Consider the following 15,654-nt stretch of genomic DNA (forward strand, 5'->3'; position numbering starts at 1 on the left):
AAGATGGTTAAAGAGGAAACAAGAATGTGACAGTATCCTTGATGAGGCCATGTCAATATGGTGTGGTAACAACATGTTGGTCATGACAATCTGACACAGATCAGAGATCTGCAATGGATGTGAGTCGTCTGAGCTTGTAGTTACGTGAGTTACATTGCTGTTACAGATGGAGTGTTGCGGCCAGGGAGTTGGGCAAGAAGTATATCAACTTGACTGGTGATGTTCTCGTCTCCTCTGGAATAGTAGCGTACCTCGGTGCCTTCACATCAGCATTCCGGCAGGAACAGGCTGTCCAGTGGCAGAAGCGTGTCAAGGAGATTGGTATCCCATGCTCTGATGACTTTTCTCTTATCCATACACTTGGTGAGCCTGTGAAGATCCGGGCCTGGAACATTGCTGGACTGCCCACAGACGGCTTCTCAGTGGAGAATGGTATCATTATTAGGTCAGTGGGATGATGATGATGATGATGATGATGATGATGATGATGATACCTTTAATGTTTATATCAACAAAAATTGGTGAATCACAGTTGACTCTATGCTGAAATCTAGTTACCTATTTCAGCAACGCCCGTCGATGGCCATTAATGATTGACCCTCAGGGTCAGGCCAACAAGTGGGTGAAGAACATGGAGAAGGCCAACAATCTCCACATGATCAAGTTGTCTGATGGAGACTTTGTCCGCACACTGGAGAACTGCATACAGTTCGGAACACCTGTAAGTTGTCACTAAGAGAGATTGGTGTCAGAGTATTTGAAAAAAGTGAACTAATTCAGTTTTTGCATCCATGAAGCATTCTTACACATCACCCATGTTTGAATGTAGTATTTGGCAATGTTTGCTGGCAAAAGTAACATTCAAGTAGCCACACAAGTAGATCTCAGCTTAATGATTTTACACTGCTTCCTGGTTGTGGTGAAGGTTGCTCACATTATCAGCCACATGTTTATATAGTGTGTCTGGTCGAGACTTTAACTGTTTGTCAGTCTCAGACTTGAATTGTTTGTCTGTCTTGGACTTGAATTGCTTTTCTGGTCCAGGCCCGAATTGCTTGTCTTGTAATTGGCTGATATAACAAGCATGTGGTACTGAGGGAGCATTCTGCCCTGCCCTCTGTTTCCTGCTCCTGACATGGTGTGCTGGTGTGTCTGCAGGTGCTGCTGGAGAACGTAGCCGAGGAGTTGGACCCCATCCTGGAGCCCCTGCTGATGAAGCAGACATTCAAGCAGGGAGGCAGCATGTGCATCAAGCTGGGAGACAGCACCATAGAGTACTCCCAGGACTTCAAGTTCTACATGACCACCAAGCTGAGGAACCCTCACTATCTCCCAGAGGTCGCGGTCAAGGTGAGACAACTGACTCACTCCTGATGTGGATTGGCTGTTTTGGCAATTGAATGATTTTGGTTGGGTAGATATTTTTTTTAGTGGGAACATTGTTTATAGAACTGGGGTATTTTGAGACACAAATCAGATATGCTGGTCTGAATGCTTCGTTTACTCATACAGAGAATTTAGAAGCCTCAACACTGTTTTGCTGATTTGAATATTAACCTGACATGACCTACGGAGTGGTCATCTGATATTCAAGCAGAGAGGTGTAGTACCAGAGTACAAGATCTGATTTTAATGACCTTGTTTTTTCTTTGTTACACTTCTTTTCCCAAACAGATCATTGATGCTCTGAATGATGATATGATCACAATGTTTCATTAGCATCAGCTGAGACCTGTCAACTGGATGCCATTCAGTTCTAACATTCCCTGGTGTGGTTTATCCCCAGGTGACACTGCTGAACTTCATGATCACCCCCGAGGGTCTGTCTGACCAACTGCTGGGGATTGTGGTGGCCAAGGAACGTCCCGAACTGGAAGAGGAAAAGAACGCACTCATTCTTCAGAGTGCAGAGAACAAGAGGTGGGTTAGGGTGGAGATCAGTGTTGATTTGGGGACCAACCATTTAAAACACACATAACTTTCTCCGAATGAGGCTGTGAACAGTTCCTAATTCATAACATATTATGTCTTAAAGACATCCACATGTTCAGCAAACATTTATATTTGTTTAGGTTTTTTAAATCTGAAGGAAATCTCTATAATTCCATTATAGTCTGGAACAAATTATCCAGTCCTTGCCTAGACTGGTTGTGAAATGAATAAACGCTTCCGTGAATTGACACTGGGTCATAATCTCTGAACATATATATTCCTTTAGGTACTGAATAAAGACATATGGAAATGAAAGCTGTCATCATACTAAATGCAGACCACACATGTCTATTCAAATAATTCGTCCCATCTTCATGAAATCAAAAGTCCTTTCCATAATAAAAAAATAGGCCCTGGGTGTAAAACATCTCTGAAATAAATAGACACCCACAGCATTTATTCAAGTATTTACACTATATGCTCAGTGTCACTAGGATATGTATTTATGTTACAGACAACTGCAGGAGATTGAAGACAAGATCCTTGAGGTGTTGTCCAGCTCCGAGGGTAACATCTTGGAGGATGAGACCGCTATCAAGGTCTTGTCTTCATCCAAGAAACTCGCCAATGAGATTTCCGAGAAACAGGTGAGCCCTTCAAAGCCATGTTAAAAATCAAGGGGGTACTTGGGGCCGTGATGTCTGCTCCTGTGTTGGTCGAATCTAGGCATCTTCTAAATCCTTACCATTTAACATTAGGGCTGTGACAAGGTGCTCTTGAATTTCAGGTGTAATATCAATCACCAATACTAATAATATTGATTAACATTACCACCTTGGTCAGTGGATCAGTGTGCGCAAAAATTTCATTCTCAGCTCCCTGAGGAATATATATACAAGCTGAACTGCCTTATATGTTGGTTGAAGGTCAGCAGTCACATTTGTATGTATATATATGCACAATACCTTGATTTTGACATGAGATTGCTTACCAGGCCCTAAGTGATCCTGACACTCCCCTAATTTGACATTGACTGACATGGATGATACCAGTACAGTTATGTACTGCCTGCTCCATCAAAGGCATGCTGACAGCACCTGGTATGTTATGACACTGGTCAGTGGATCAGGTGGCATTCATAATACATTCTCAGCTCCGTGGGGAGTTTACAATAAGTATAGTTCTAGAGTTGCTGAATGCAACTGGGATCTGCAACATGTGCTGGGTATCTCCAACTGGAACATTTCACGTTTCCTAAGCCCACAGTCAAGACCAATCCTCCCTTTTTGTTCATGACACCATGGGCCTGTAGTATAATACTGACACTATTTTGTAGAGGGTGTATATTTTTAGGAGACCATGAGGTTAAAGTGTTGACTCAACAACAATGACCCGGGTTGATTCGCCACATGTGTACAATGTGTGAAGCCCATTGCTGATGTGATATGCCTGGAATATTGCTGACTTATTAGATGTATTACGATACACTCATTTCATGTAGCATTACTTTATCTCGATACTTGAGCCACGGTACAATATGTGCTATTGTTGCGTGAAATTCTCCATGTTGAGGATGTTGCTCTTGACCAGTTTGGGTTGTATTTGCACGAACGGTCAATGTACGCTTGTTCTAATGGAGTATTGTGATCAGATTTAGCAAGATGTTTCATGAATGGCGATACGGTAACACCAGCCAAGTAGTTATCTTGACAGGGTATTGAGAAACTTTGTAAATATAATATATCAATACATAATAAGATAAATTGATACATAGTAAGATAAATTGATATATAGTAAGATTAATTGATACATAACAAGATAAATTGATACATAATAAAACTGGATCAACCATCGGTAGACTATCATTTTCTTACCACCAGGTTAAATTTGTCATGCAACGATGCGTTAATGAATCATGAGACTCCTACAAGTTATGGAACTAATGATTTACCTACTATTTACCCACTATTTATCCCAGGTAAAACAAGGAAGTGGTAAACAGTGTGCAGTAGTTAGTTGGCTGCAGGATGAAAGCATATATGTGTTTACAGCAGAAATCCTCTTGAATGAACTATTCCAGTTCAGGAGGGTTTGTGTTGTGGTGTATGTTTACAAATACATGGGGATTTCATCCTGCTGAATTGCTTAGTCAGCACAAATGAGGTTGTGATGTGCATACTCAGCAGAAAGCATGATGCAGTGTGGGATGACTTGAGCCACTGGGATGCTGTAGGCATTGCACATTTTGCATGATTAATCATATGTTTAGGAATGAAATTTCACTACTTTGAAATGAAAGGTTTAGGCAGCATTTGTGGAATAACTTTTCACTGTGTTGCACTGGAAGTTTTAGGTTGAAATTATGTACTACACTATAGCATAGAATTTGTAGTTAGCCATGCAATTACAATGTACCAATGATGTTATTTTCTTTCAAGTTATTTCCATGTAACTAATGTGATATCTTCCAATCAAGTATGTCACAATCAAAAAAGAATTTAGGAAATAAATATTTTGAGTTTTTGAGTCTTCGTAAATAATGTTAAATATGTATATTTGATTGTTAAGAACATAATATTATTGACTATAAAAAACATAAACAATTCATGTTTTTTAACATTCATTGTAAACTGAACTTTCATTGATCATCCTATACATTTACCGGGTAACATGTATCAAATGCTTAAGAACTAAGTACACACAAAGAAATTTTGCAACTGCCACTCTTTCATGAGAATATTATCTTTTTATGTATGATATATATGTGTTCTTTGTCAAAAACCCATTTAAAACATTCAGTCCAGTGTTTGTGCAAAATAAATGGATTTTATTATGGATTTCGGGTAAATGCCACCACCATGTTGTTTGTTAATCGTTCTGTGATGCATGTACCATACCTATAAACCTGTGAAGATCCGGGGTAGAATAGGTCTTCAGCAATCCATGCTTGTCGTAAGAGGCGACTATGCTTGTCGTAAGAGGCGACTAACGGGATTGGGTGGTCAGGCTTGCTGACTTGTTTCATGCATGTGACATTGTCATTGTATCCCAATTGTGTGGATCGATGCTCATGATGTCAATCACTGGATTGTCTGGTGCAGACTCGATTATTTACAGACTGCCGTCATATAGCTGGAAAATTGCTGAGTGTGGCGTTAAACAACAAACAAACAAAACTATTCCCATACTGAATGACCTAAACATATATCACTCTCTGAAATAGGCCATAGCTGAGGAGACAGAGAAGAAGATTGACACAGCCAGAATGGGCTACACCCCCATTGCAATCCACAGCACCATCCTCTTCTTCTCCATCGCTGACCTGGCCAACATCGAGCCCATGTACCAGTACTCCCTCACCTGGTTCATCAACCTCTTCACCATGTCCATCGAGAACGCTGAGACGTCGGAGGATCTCCCGACCAGGCTGAACAACCTACACGACCACTTCACATACTCGCTGTATTGCAATGTGTGTCGCTCCCTCTTTGAGAAGGATAAGGTAGGGATACATGCTGTAGTCTACCTAGACAAGGGAACAGGTAGGGTCAGTCCTGTCTGGAATAGTGTTCTCGATGTTCCCGATCATTTATCTGCTTGACAACACCTTTTGTTGAGTTCTGGGCGGAATACACATGATGATGTAGCTGACTTATGATCATCACTTGATTACAATGTGTGACCTGTCTGATTGTGTGTCGTACGGAAGTCAAATACAGCATTCCATTACTTTACTCGTCAAGGAATACATTTATGTAGGGAGGCCCTTTCTGATGTTGTTTAATTGGTTATTTGGTTCCATATTTATTTGATCCAACCCAGATGTTTCTGGTGATTACCTCATTCAATCACTCACTCACTCACTTCTCATTCCTTTACTTCAGCTTCTGTTCTCCTTCATCCTTTGTGTGAACATCCTGAAGCACAAGAAGGAGATCGATGATGATGAGTGGCGCTTCCTGCTGACTGGCGGCATCGGCCTGGACAACCCACACAGCAACCCCACCACATGGCTTCCCTCCAAGTCCTGGGATGAGATGTGTCGCATCGATGAACTTGCACGCTTCAAGGGAATCCGACAGAAGTTTGTCAGCTACAAGGATTCATGGAAGCTTGTCTATGATAGCCCAGTACGTGTGTGGTGACAAGTTGATGATGATGTTGATGATGTTGTTGATGTTGTTGATGTTGTTGATGTTGTTGATGTTGATGTTGATGCTAATAAAATGACACTCTCTCTTCATGAACATAATGTCACATAATAAACTGACGGTGAAGGAGGTGATAGTAATGTGTCACAGTAGGGACACCTGGCATATTATAAGTAGAAAGATATTTGCAATGATAATGTTTGTGATGATGATCAGTCTTTGACATCATGTGTTATTTGTGATGAATCATCCAATTAGAATTGTGAAGTAGACAAGTGTGGCTTAGTCCTTTGAATTGCCACTGATTGCGAGTCAACAGTAATGGTTTGAGAGCCCCCATTGACGGGTTGAGATAACTGTTGGCCAGTTAAAATTACAAAGTGCTTGCTGAAACATGAATTAAATGGGCCGTCTGGCTAGTCAAAATTTCAACCCTTCTCCGTGTATGTTTAATTTTTTTTAATTTGATCATCTCGGTAGAATGACAACCGGAAAGCCATTTGTAATGTTGTGTTCAAGAACTTCTTTATTCGCCATGAAATGAGGCAAATGGACGCCAAGATTTAATCTCAGTGCAGGAACAATCGTTTTTCAAAGTTAGGTGGCTGGGCGACCCGAGGTTCGGCCACTTCTCAGCCTCCACCTTTTGGTTGTTGGCCATTTAGTTTGGAGAAGGGCCAGTAACTTATAAAAGGAGCAAGCCTTGCTGGCGATATACAAATTTGTTGTCAAGTCTATCCTTGAATAACAATTTCTTCCTTTTGCAGGAGCCCCACCATGTGAAGTTCCCGGGAGAGTGGGATGAGAAGCTGGGGACTTTCCAGAAGATGTTGGTGCTCCGCTGTCTCCGGTCCGACAAGGTATGTAATCATAAAGGCATTCCGAGGATGTTTCCATAAGGTCACAGACAGACGGGTAGCCTTGTGGTGAAGAAGCTGGCTCATCAAGTCAAACAGTCCGGTTTGATTCCCTACCTGGATAATAAGTCTGAAGCCGGTTTCGTTCTGCTGTGATATGGCTGGAATATTGCAAAAAGTAGCATTAAGCCAGAATCACTTACTTAACAAAAGGTTGCAAAGACCACATTTAGAGAATAACCAACCTTGGGCAATGGACTGACAGCATCTTTGGACGAGGAAGAGATATTTCGTAATTCTGAGTCGGTTACTCTGAACATTATGACTAAAGTCTGTTGTTCCGATGATTCATTTTGTGACACCATATTGTAATCGGGGTTTGTGATGGCAAATACAAGGTCCAACACAGGCTACGGGTGTGAGTCCTTATTGCCATAGTAGATACTGACACCCTGAAATGTACAAAACAATAACATTATAAAAACAGTAGTACACAGGTTTCATACACATACATATTCATACAATACAAAGCGACCATTCATTAGATATAAACATACGTCTATATTATGTACATGAACTTAATAATCTATGATATATAAAATCATTTCTTAACCCTAAAGTAAACAAACAATTCATCAAGGGAGATAACTCGATCCTGACATTACTTATAAGATACAATATAAACATGGTCCATGATTGTGAAATACAATCAACATTACAAATACAATTACCACTTTCTTGAAACTACTATATTAATTCATTAACTGATCATACAATTGGCACGATACAATATTAAAAAATATATTTCGAGACACGATTATCCGTACCCTGTGGGTGACACTGGGGTGTTGGTCGTCTCCAGGCAGCCTCTTTGCATGGTAGCTTTGCAGCTATCAGCACAATCCTATGTATAGAATCAATTATGAATAAATATAACATATAGAATACAATTGAAGAATTGTAGGAAATGTAACTAACTACACATTATCATACAATGTTTGACATAGCATACAAATATGGTATTTACACAATTATAAAAATCAACTCATTCACTCAAACATTCACACACAGAAATATAGAAGAAGGATAAGAAGCATTTATAGTGTTTACTCAGCCTTATTCAATCACTAATTTAGCAATATGGTGATACAATCACCATACCAGAGATAAGCATGTTAATGATACTGAAATAACATTCCACACAACCTAGAAAACATAAGTTATATTATTATACAAATATATACATAGATATTAGCTAGCAATCTTATAGATTACTAACCTTAACAATCGAATTATTTATCCAAAGATGTGTCCAAATCCAAAATGTTGACTGACTTCTAAAGATGGATGAAATGTGCACAGTTTGAACAAGCCAATGAAAACAAGGCTTGGGTTAGAACAAGAGATGAAACAATGAACCAACCCAACCACCCTCTACATTACAAGTAAACTAATCCAGAAGCCCACACTAGATATTGAACTAAGAACCTACTTTATTAACAACTTAAAATAATATTACAGACTTAAAGGACCTCAAATAGATAAAAACAAATGTACAACAAAACTGTATGTCAGTACTTGTGTCTGCCACAATATTTTCAACAATGAAGCTGTGTGATGTCATATTACCTCAACTGACCAATCGAACAGCATAGAGAATTGCTCAAATGGACATGTGCAAATATTTGCAAGTTATTATGGTCAACCTTTATACTCTTATGGTGACATATGACAATATGGACTCCCCACAGGTGATCCCGTGTGTCCAGGAGTTTGTCACGGAGAAGATCGGGAAGAAGTTCATTGAGCCTCCACCATTTGACCTGCCCAAGGCGTTCGGAGACAGTCACTGCTGTGCCCCCCTGCTGTTTGTCCTGTCCCCTGGGGCTGACCCCATGGCTGCACTGCTCAAGTTTGCTGATGACCAGGTGAGCTCTAGTGACAGAATTCAGAGGATTTGAAATAAAGCTCTGAAGTCTTTGAATTATTATTATTGTTTAGGATATATTTTCAACCGTTGTCTACATTTATGGATGTCAACTTATTTATTATGAGGAGCACGTTTTTCGTAGTATATGCTGAATGTGATGAAGGAGTAAGCATATACTCCAAAACGTTTTGTTCCTCTAATAAAGAAGCCGACTTGCATAAATTCTCTCTCTTATATATATATCACTTCTAAAAGCCATTCAAAGTCTTGTTTGCCTTTATTGCTCAAAACACTTACAAAATTGAGAATATTTTAATGAGTGTCAAATTTCAGGAGAAGAATGAAGGTGGGGTGAGAAGCACTCGATCATTTCTAATCAAGTTATTAAAGAAGATATTTTGGACGTTCATGATTCAGCATCAAACATTATATTAATTTTCATATTGCATTGTAGCAATAATGATTGTTTTAAATTCAGGGCTTTGGTGGTGCCAAGTTTGACTCCCTGTCCTTGGGTCAAGGTCAAGGCCCTATTGCCCTGCAGATGATAGAGAAGGGCCTGAAGGAGGGAACCTGGGTCATGCTTCAGAACTGTCATCTTGCAGCATCCTGGATGCCCACGATGGAAAAGATCTGCGAGGTGAGATCCGCAGTCCCCATGTTGATCACCATGACAACTGTAGAACGCAGTTGTACTCATCCCCGTGTCAACTCTAGTAGCCTATTGTCATAATCTTCTCAACTCTAGTAGCCTATTGTCATACCCTTCTCAGCTCTAGTAGCCTATTGTCATCCCCTTCTCAGCTCTATTAGCCTATTGTCATACCCTTCTCAGCTCTAGCAGCCTATTGTCATCCCCTTCTCAACTCTAGTAGCCTATTGTCATCCCTTCTCAGCTCTAGTAGCCTATTGTCATCCCCTTCTCTACTCTTGTAGCCTATACTCGTCCCCTTCTCAGCTCTAGCAGCCTATTGTCATCCCCTTCTCAACTCTAGTAGCCTATTGTCATACCCTTCTCAGCTCTAGTAGCCTATTGTCATCCCCTTCTCAGCTCTAGTAGCCTATTGTCATCCCCTTCTCAACTCTAGTAGCCTATTGTCATCCCCTTCTCAGCTCTAGCAGCCTATTGTCATCCCCTTCTCAACTCTAGCAGCCTATTGTCATCCCCTTCTCAGCTCTAGTAGCCTATACTCATCCCCTTCTCAACTCTAGCAGCCTATACTCATCCCCTTCTCAACTCTAGCAGCCTATACTCATCCCCTTCTCAGCTCTAGTAGCCTATTGTCATACCCTTCTCAACTCTAGTAGCCTATTGTCATCCCCTTCTCAACTCTAGTAGCCTATTGTCATCCCCTTCTCAACTCTAGCAGCCTATACTCATCCCCTTCTCAGCTCTATTAGCCTATTGTCATCCCCTTCTCAACTCTAGCAGACTATTGTCATCCCCCTTCTCAACTCTAGTAGGCTATTGTCATCCCCTTTTCAACTCTAGCAGCCTATTAGCATCCCCTTCTCAACTCTAGTAGCCTATTGGCATCTCCTTCTCAACTCTAGCAGCCTATTGTCATACCCTTCTCAACTCTAGCAGCCTATTGTCATACCCTTCTCAGCTCTTTTAGCCTATTGTCATCCCCTTCTCAACTCTAGTAGCCTATTGTCATACCCTTCTCAGCTCTAGTAGCCTATTGTCATCTCCTTCAACTCAGATGACAGAGTACTGTTGGTCTTTAAGTAAGAAGCCATCGGATTGGCTGAAATCTTATGAGTCTTCACAATCAATCCCCGATCACGTAGTTCATGGACATGTTAGAAGGACTTCCCTTGACACACCTTACATTCTGCCACAGGAATTCAACCCCGAGACCACCCACCCTGACTTCCGTCTGTGGCTGACCAGCTATCCCTCCACCACCTTCCCAGTCTCCATCCTGCAGAACGGGGTCAAGATGACCAATGAACCACCCAAAGGTCTCCGATTCAACATCATCAAGTCATACCTCAGCGATCCGATCTCAGACTCGGAGTTCTTTGGTAGCGTCAAAAATGAGGTAAATTTTGTTTTCAGTCTTATGGTAGTGATTTAAATACTAAATAATGTCATCATTCCAATGCAGTGCTGTTTGCCTCTAGCTACGAAAAGAAACTATTGCACTTGGTATGCCATGACCTTAGCAATGTATTTCATTCATCATCTTGCATATTCATCTGAGATGTTTGCATAATTGGATCAGGAATCTGATGCAAGACTTTGTGTGTCTATATATATATTTGTATAAGATGTTGGAATTTTATTTTTGATTAGCTTGAGAATATTCATTCATTAGTCTATTTTTAAATCTTGGAAATTTGAACTGCAATTTTGGGGAGATATATATTTCAATTTATGTAAAGTTTAGTTTCAGACATTAGTTAAAGTAATTAACTCTATTAAAATTACACTGTCCATAACAGTTGATAATGTTTATGTATATGCATGGAATTTGAGAAAATAGATTCATTCAAAATTCACATTTTAAAAATATCTTCAAAGATATTAAATTTTCGAGATCCAACCAGTTGTCCTAATTTGAAGCAAAAATCTGATGCCAGCAGATTCTTCACATTGACGTTGCCACAAGCAGTCCGTGTCATTATCATTTGTACTCACATTATTTTGGATGTTACCATTGATGTTACCCTATGTGTGGTCGTGTCAAAATGAGCACAGGTATATACGTGAGATTTTACCGTTTCAACAGGACACAATTGATAAAGTGGTGAGTGTGGAGGATCAAATGCACATTGCATGTTCTGAAAGATTCCTGTTCGTTATTTCGAGTTTGAGTTTGTTAGGCAGAAGGCCAGGTAGGTATGAGACAGAGAGTGGGGTTATTCTTTTCAAGTTTCAACTTTTGTTGAGTGTTATTTTTTTAGAATTTCTCTCCATTTCTTTACATTTTCTTTAAACCTTAGAGACTTTGTTACATAAGGACTTATCCTCGTGTAACTGTAGACTATGTCAAGATAATTGCAAATGAGGATATCATTCTATTTTCAGAAAAGATGATAATTTTTTGTCATGGACATTTTCTGTCAGATATTCCATTTGATCACATGAATAGGAAGTTTGGAGGGTGGAATGAGATATGATGGCCTATTGCTGTGTACATTACTGTTACACTATCTACAGTCAAACCCCGATGTCGGGAATTCCTGGGGACCAAAGAAATAGTTCAACACGAATGACTAAACCTTATAACATGTGACCCCCATGTCTTGAATTCCTGGGGACCAAAGAAATAGTTCAACACAAATGACTCGACCTTATAACGTGTGACCTAGCAATTGTACCACGTTGTACATATTATATGTAAATAACGTTTGTAAAACAAGCAATAAAAACAGAGGCACTTGTCATATCTGTTTCATGTTGCATCAAGACTGGGCCATTGTACCTGATATAAAATCTAACCAGTGCCTCTTTGTAGTTGTCTGAAAAACTTGAGTTTGACTTTTCACGTAAGATTTAAAATATTTTTTACTTTTTGAAAAATCGGACTATAAGTTTGAGTTTACCAGGACTGGACTGTGAGTTTACCGAGACTGGACTGTAAGTTAATTGGGACTGGGCTGTAAGTTTACTGGGACTGGGCTGTGAGTTTACTGGGACTGGGCTGTGAGTTTACCGGGACTGGGCTGTGAGTTAACCAGGACTGGGCTGTGAGTTTACCGGGACTGGGCTGTGAGTTAACCAGGACTGGGCTGTGAGTTTACCGGGACTGGGCTGTGAGTTTACTGGACACTGGGCTGTGAGTTTACTGGGACTGGGCTGTGAGTTTACTGGGACTGGGCTGTGAGTTCACTGGGACTGGACTATAAGTTTACTGGGACTGGGCTGTGAGTTCACTGGGACTGGACTGTAAGTTTACTGGGACTGGACTGTAAGTTTACTGGGACTGGACTGTGAGTTTACTGGGACTGGACTGTGTGTTTACTGGGACTGGACTGTGAGTTCACTAGGACTGGACTGTGAGTTTACTGGGACTGGACTGTGTGTTTACTGGGACTGGACTGTAAGTTTACTGAGACTGGGCTGTGAGTTTGACACAACCAGGGATTCAACACATCAACAACAGTGTTCCACTGTATAGGGTACACACAAGTAAAACTGTTTCATTTCATCTCTACCCCATGGTGATTCTCAGGGTTAGACTACCACTATGTCCCCAGTCTATGTTTGTCATGTAAGACAACTTATTGGGTTGGATGGTCAGTCTCGGTACCTTGGTTCATTGGTGTCATATTGCTGGAATATTTGCTGGAATATTGCTGAGTGTGACACAAACAAACTTTTCATCTGACACTCTGAACTTCTGATTCCATGTGAGCAAATCAAGGTTGAGTTGGTTCCAAAATATATTTACCTCTAAATTCAGCAATTATCTTTAGTCTGGTTACACATGGTCAAGGTTTATATTGTAGTATGTTTATTTTACAGTGAATGTTGTACAAGCAACAGATTTCCAATAAACTGAATGATTAAGTTGATATGTTTTTCCCGAGTAGAAAAATAGTAGCACATTAGCACATGGTATGCAAATGTATGGTAATTTCATGAGAATGTGTTTTTAGGTAAGTAGATGTTTGCATATATTTTTATTCTAATTTGAAGATAATTATATAGGAGTTGACATGCTGCATGGTTCTAATAAACAGACTTAGGAGACAAGATGTGTGGCATTCAAGCATGTAACAAAAGTACTGTTCAAAGTACATCACTCGTTCAACAAAGTTTCTAATCATGTGTAAAGTTTGGACCACTCTAAATCTATCAGCCTCCATTTCAATTCAGTTTTAAACACTCAGTTGTCATTTTGAAATATCGTAGGAGGCGCATGACCAATTGGATCAGCGGGTTGGACTTTGTTGATGGAGTGTCAGACATACCCTGTCTGCATGGATTGATGCTCACAAAAGCAATTACTGGATTGTCTGGTCAAGATTTGAATATTTACAGGGTGCTGTTGTATAGCTGGGATATTGCTGAGTGTGGCGTTAAACAAAAAAACACCATAAAAAATCAAAGATCAACAAAAATGTTAATGTTTTCTCAAATCACACAGGGACTGCCTCCATGGTCTAGTGGTAGAGACTCTGCCCCGAGAGCAGAAGGTCAGGGTTCGATCACCGGCCACATCATACCAAAAGACTTTAAAAGATGGTACTTGTTGTTACCCTGCCTGGTGCTCAGCATTAAGGGTCTAAAACAAGGACTGGTCGGCTCGGAGTCAGTATACTCTATCTCTGTTGGGTATTCATGTTAAACTGCAACATGGTATCTCATTGGGCTAGCACAATAAAATTGGCATAGTCCGGATTAGTACAAGAAGACACACATGTGCATGCAGGCCGCTATATAAGTGCAATAATCTTGAACGCGATGTTAAACCCCATTTCACCTCAACTCAAATAATACAGATAACTCTAATTATATATTTAAGATGATTTTATATCAAATTTATACTACATAAAGCTTTTCATGAATTACCAAAAGTAGTGAAAAGCAAAACATTCACACACACCTCAAAGGATTTAACATAGGCCTAATTTCAAGATGAAAAACTTTTACAAACAAATATGATATAAAACATTCAAAGTATACCATATTGAACATGATCACAAAATTCCTTATACAGTGGAATCTGTCTAAACTGGACTGGAAAAAAGAAATAGTAAATATAACAAGCTTTAAAGATACATTATTACTTACCATAGTAAATTTAGTTCGGTAATGACAGAAATCTGGATTATACTATATCCTCCAGTGGTCAGAATGTGCTCGGATCTGAGCAGATTGTTGAGTTTCAAGTTACAAAATGACATTCCATTAACAGACTCAGTGCTGGTCCTTATGCACAGAGGGCTGGGGATGACTTATCTTGAAGACATTTAACAGAGATAATATTACCAAGCAGAAGCCACTGTAACAAAGTAATTAGTCAGATTCTGGTTTTGCCAGATTCCACTGTGTTGTGTTGTTAAGAGGGATAGATCCTTCTGTGTGGGTTGAGCTGGGGCTCCTCCTTGAGGGCTCTCTCCCTGTCGAGATGCTACATCTGCTGCTGCTGCTGTTTCAGGGTTCCTGGAAGAAACTGTTGTACGGCCTGTGCTTCTTCCATGCACTGATTCAGGAGAGGAGGAAGTTTGGTCCGCTGGGTTGGAACATCCCGTACGAGTTCAACGAGACGGATCTCCGGATCAGCGTCCGTCAGCTGGCCATGTTCCTTAATGACTATGATGTAAGGATGAAAGAACAGATGGGTTTGATTTTGAAGATGACAAAGTCATCGGTTACATGATATTTTTTCTTGACTGAACTCTATACGCTTTCCCTGTACCCAGATGAGATGTGTTAACATACCATAAGATGTATATTCATTCATGTCTCACCAATGACATTGGCCTGTGTTTAGAGTGTCCAGTTTGATGCCCTGCGCTACCTGACCGGAGAGTGTAACTACGGTGGTCGTGTCACTGACGACTGGGATCGACGCACGCTGCTCACCATCCTCAACAAGTTCTACTGCTTCGACATCATTGAGCGCGAGGACTACTACTTTGATGTCAGCGGCCTCTTCTACTCCCCTCCCACAGGCGATGTAGGTTTTTGTCTTCTGTTCATTATAATTCATGGAACCTTAGAAGCATTCCAGTTGGCATAGATGGAACATTGATCTATGCAGAGTTGCTTCCCTTTGTTTTAGATCTTTATTTAACATTGGCATTAATTTACCACATACATGTG

The 15,654-nt window shown here is 40.3% G+C and overlaps 1 protein-coding gene across 4 annotated transcripts in view; it reads left to right on the forward strand.

Annotated features, from left to right (window-relative positions):
• LOC124142996 (dynein axonemal heavy chain 7-like) overlaps nt 1-15,654 on the forward strand; it is a 95,467-nt gene that overhangs the window by 68,052 nt on the left and 11,761 nt on the right. For 2 of the 4 annotated variants that reach the window (XM_048382467.1, XM_048382468.1), the window contains exons 53-66: nt 167-445; nt 568-721; nt 1,159-1,350; nt 1,787-1,920; nt 2,447-2,579; nt 5,156-5,434; nt 5,817-6,062; nt 6,851-6,943; nt 8,692-8,868; nt 9,349-9,510; nt 10,718-10,918; nt 11,609-11,626; nt 14,987-15,148; nt 15,323-15,508. In XM_048382467.1, coding sequence (XP_048238424.1) covers nt 167-445; nt 568-721; nt 1,159-1,350; nt 1,787-1,920; nt 2,447-2,579; nt 5,156-5,434; nt 5,817-6,062; nt 6,851-6,943; nt 8,692-8,868; nt 9,349-9,510; nt 10,718-10,918; nt 11,609-11,626; nt 14,987-15,148; nt 15,323-15,508 — 2,416 coding nt within the window. The remainder of the gene's footprint in view (nt 1-166; nt 446-567; nt 722-1,158; nt 1,351-1,786; nt 1,921-2,446; nt 2,580-5,155; nt 5,435-5,816; nt 6,063-6,850; nt 6,944-8,691; nt 8,869-9,348; nt 9,511-10,717; nt 10,919-11,608; nt 11,627-14,986; nt 15,149-15,322; nt 15,509-15,654) is intronic. The other 2 variants (XM_048382469.1, XM_048382470.1) reach the window with 1 other exon arrangement.

This window comes from Haliotis rufescens, unplaced genomic scaffold, assembly GCF_023055435.1.
Source record: "Haliotis rufescens isolate VD_foot unplaced genomic scaffold, xgHalRufe1.0.p SCAF_4, whole genome shotgun sequence".
NCBI classification, from domain to species: Eukaryota; Metazoa; Mollusca; class Gastropoda; order Lepetellida; family Haliotidae; genus Haliotis; species Haliotis rufescens.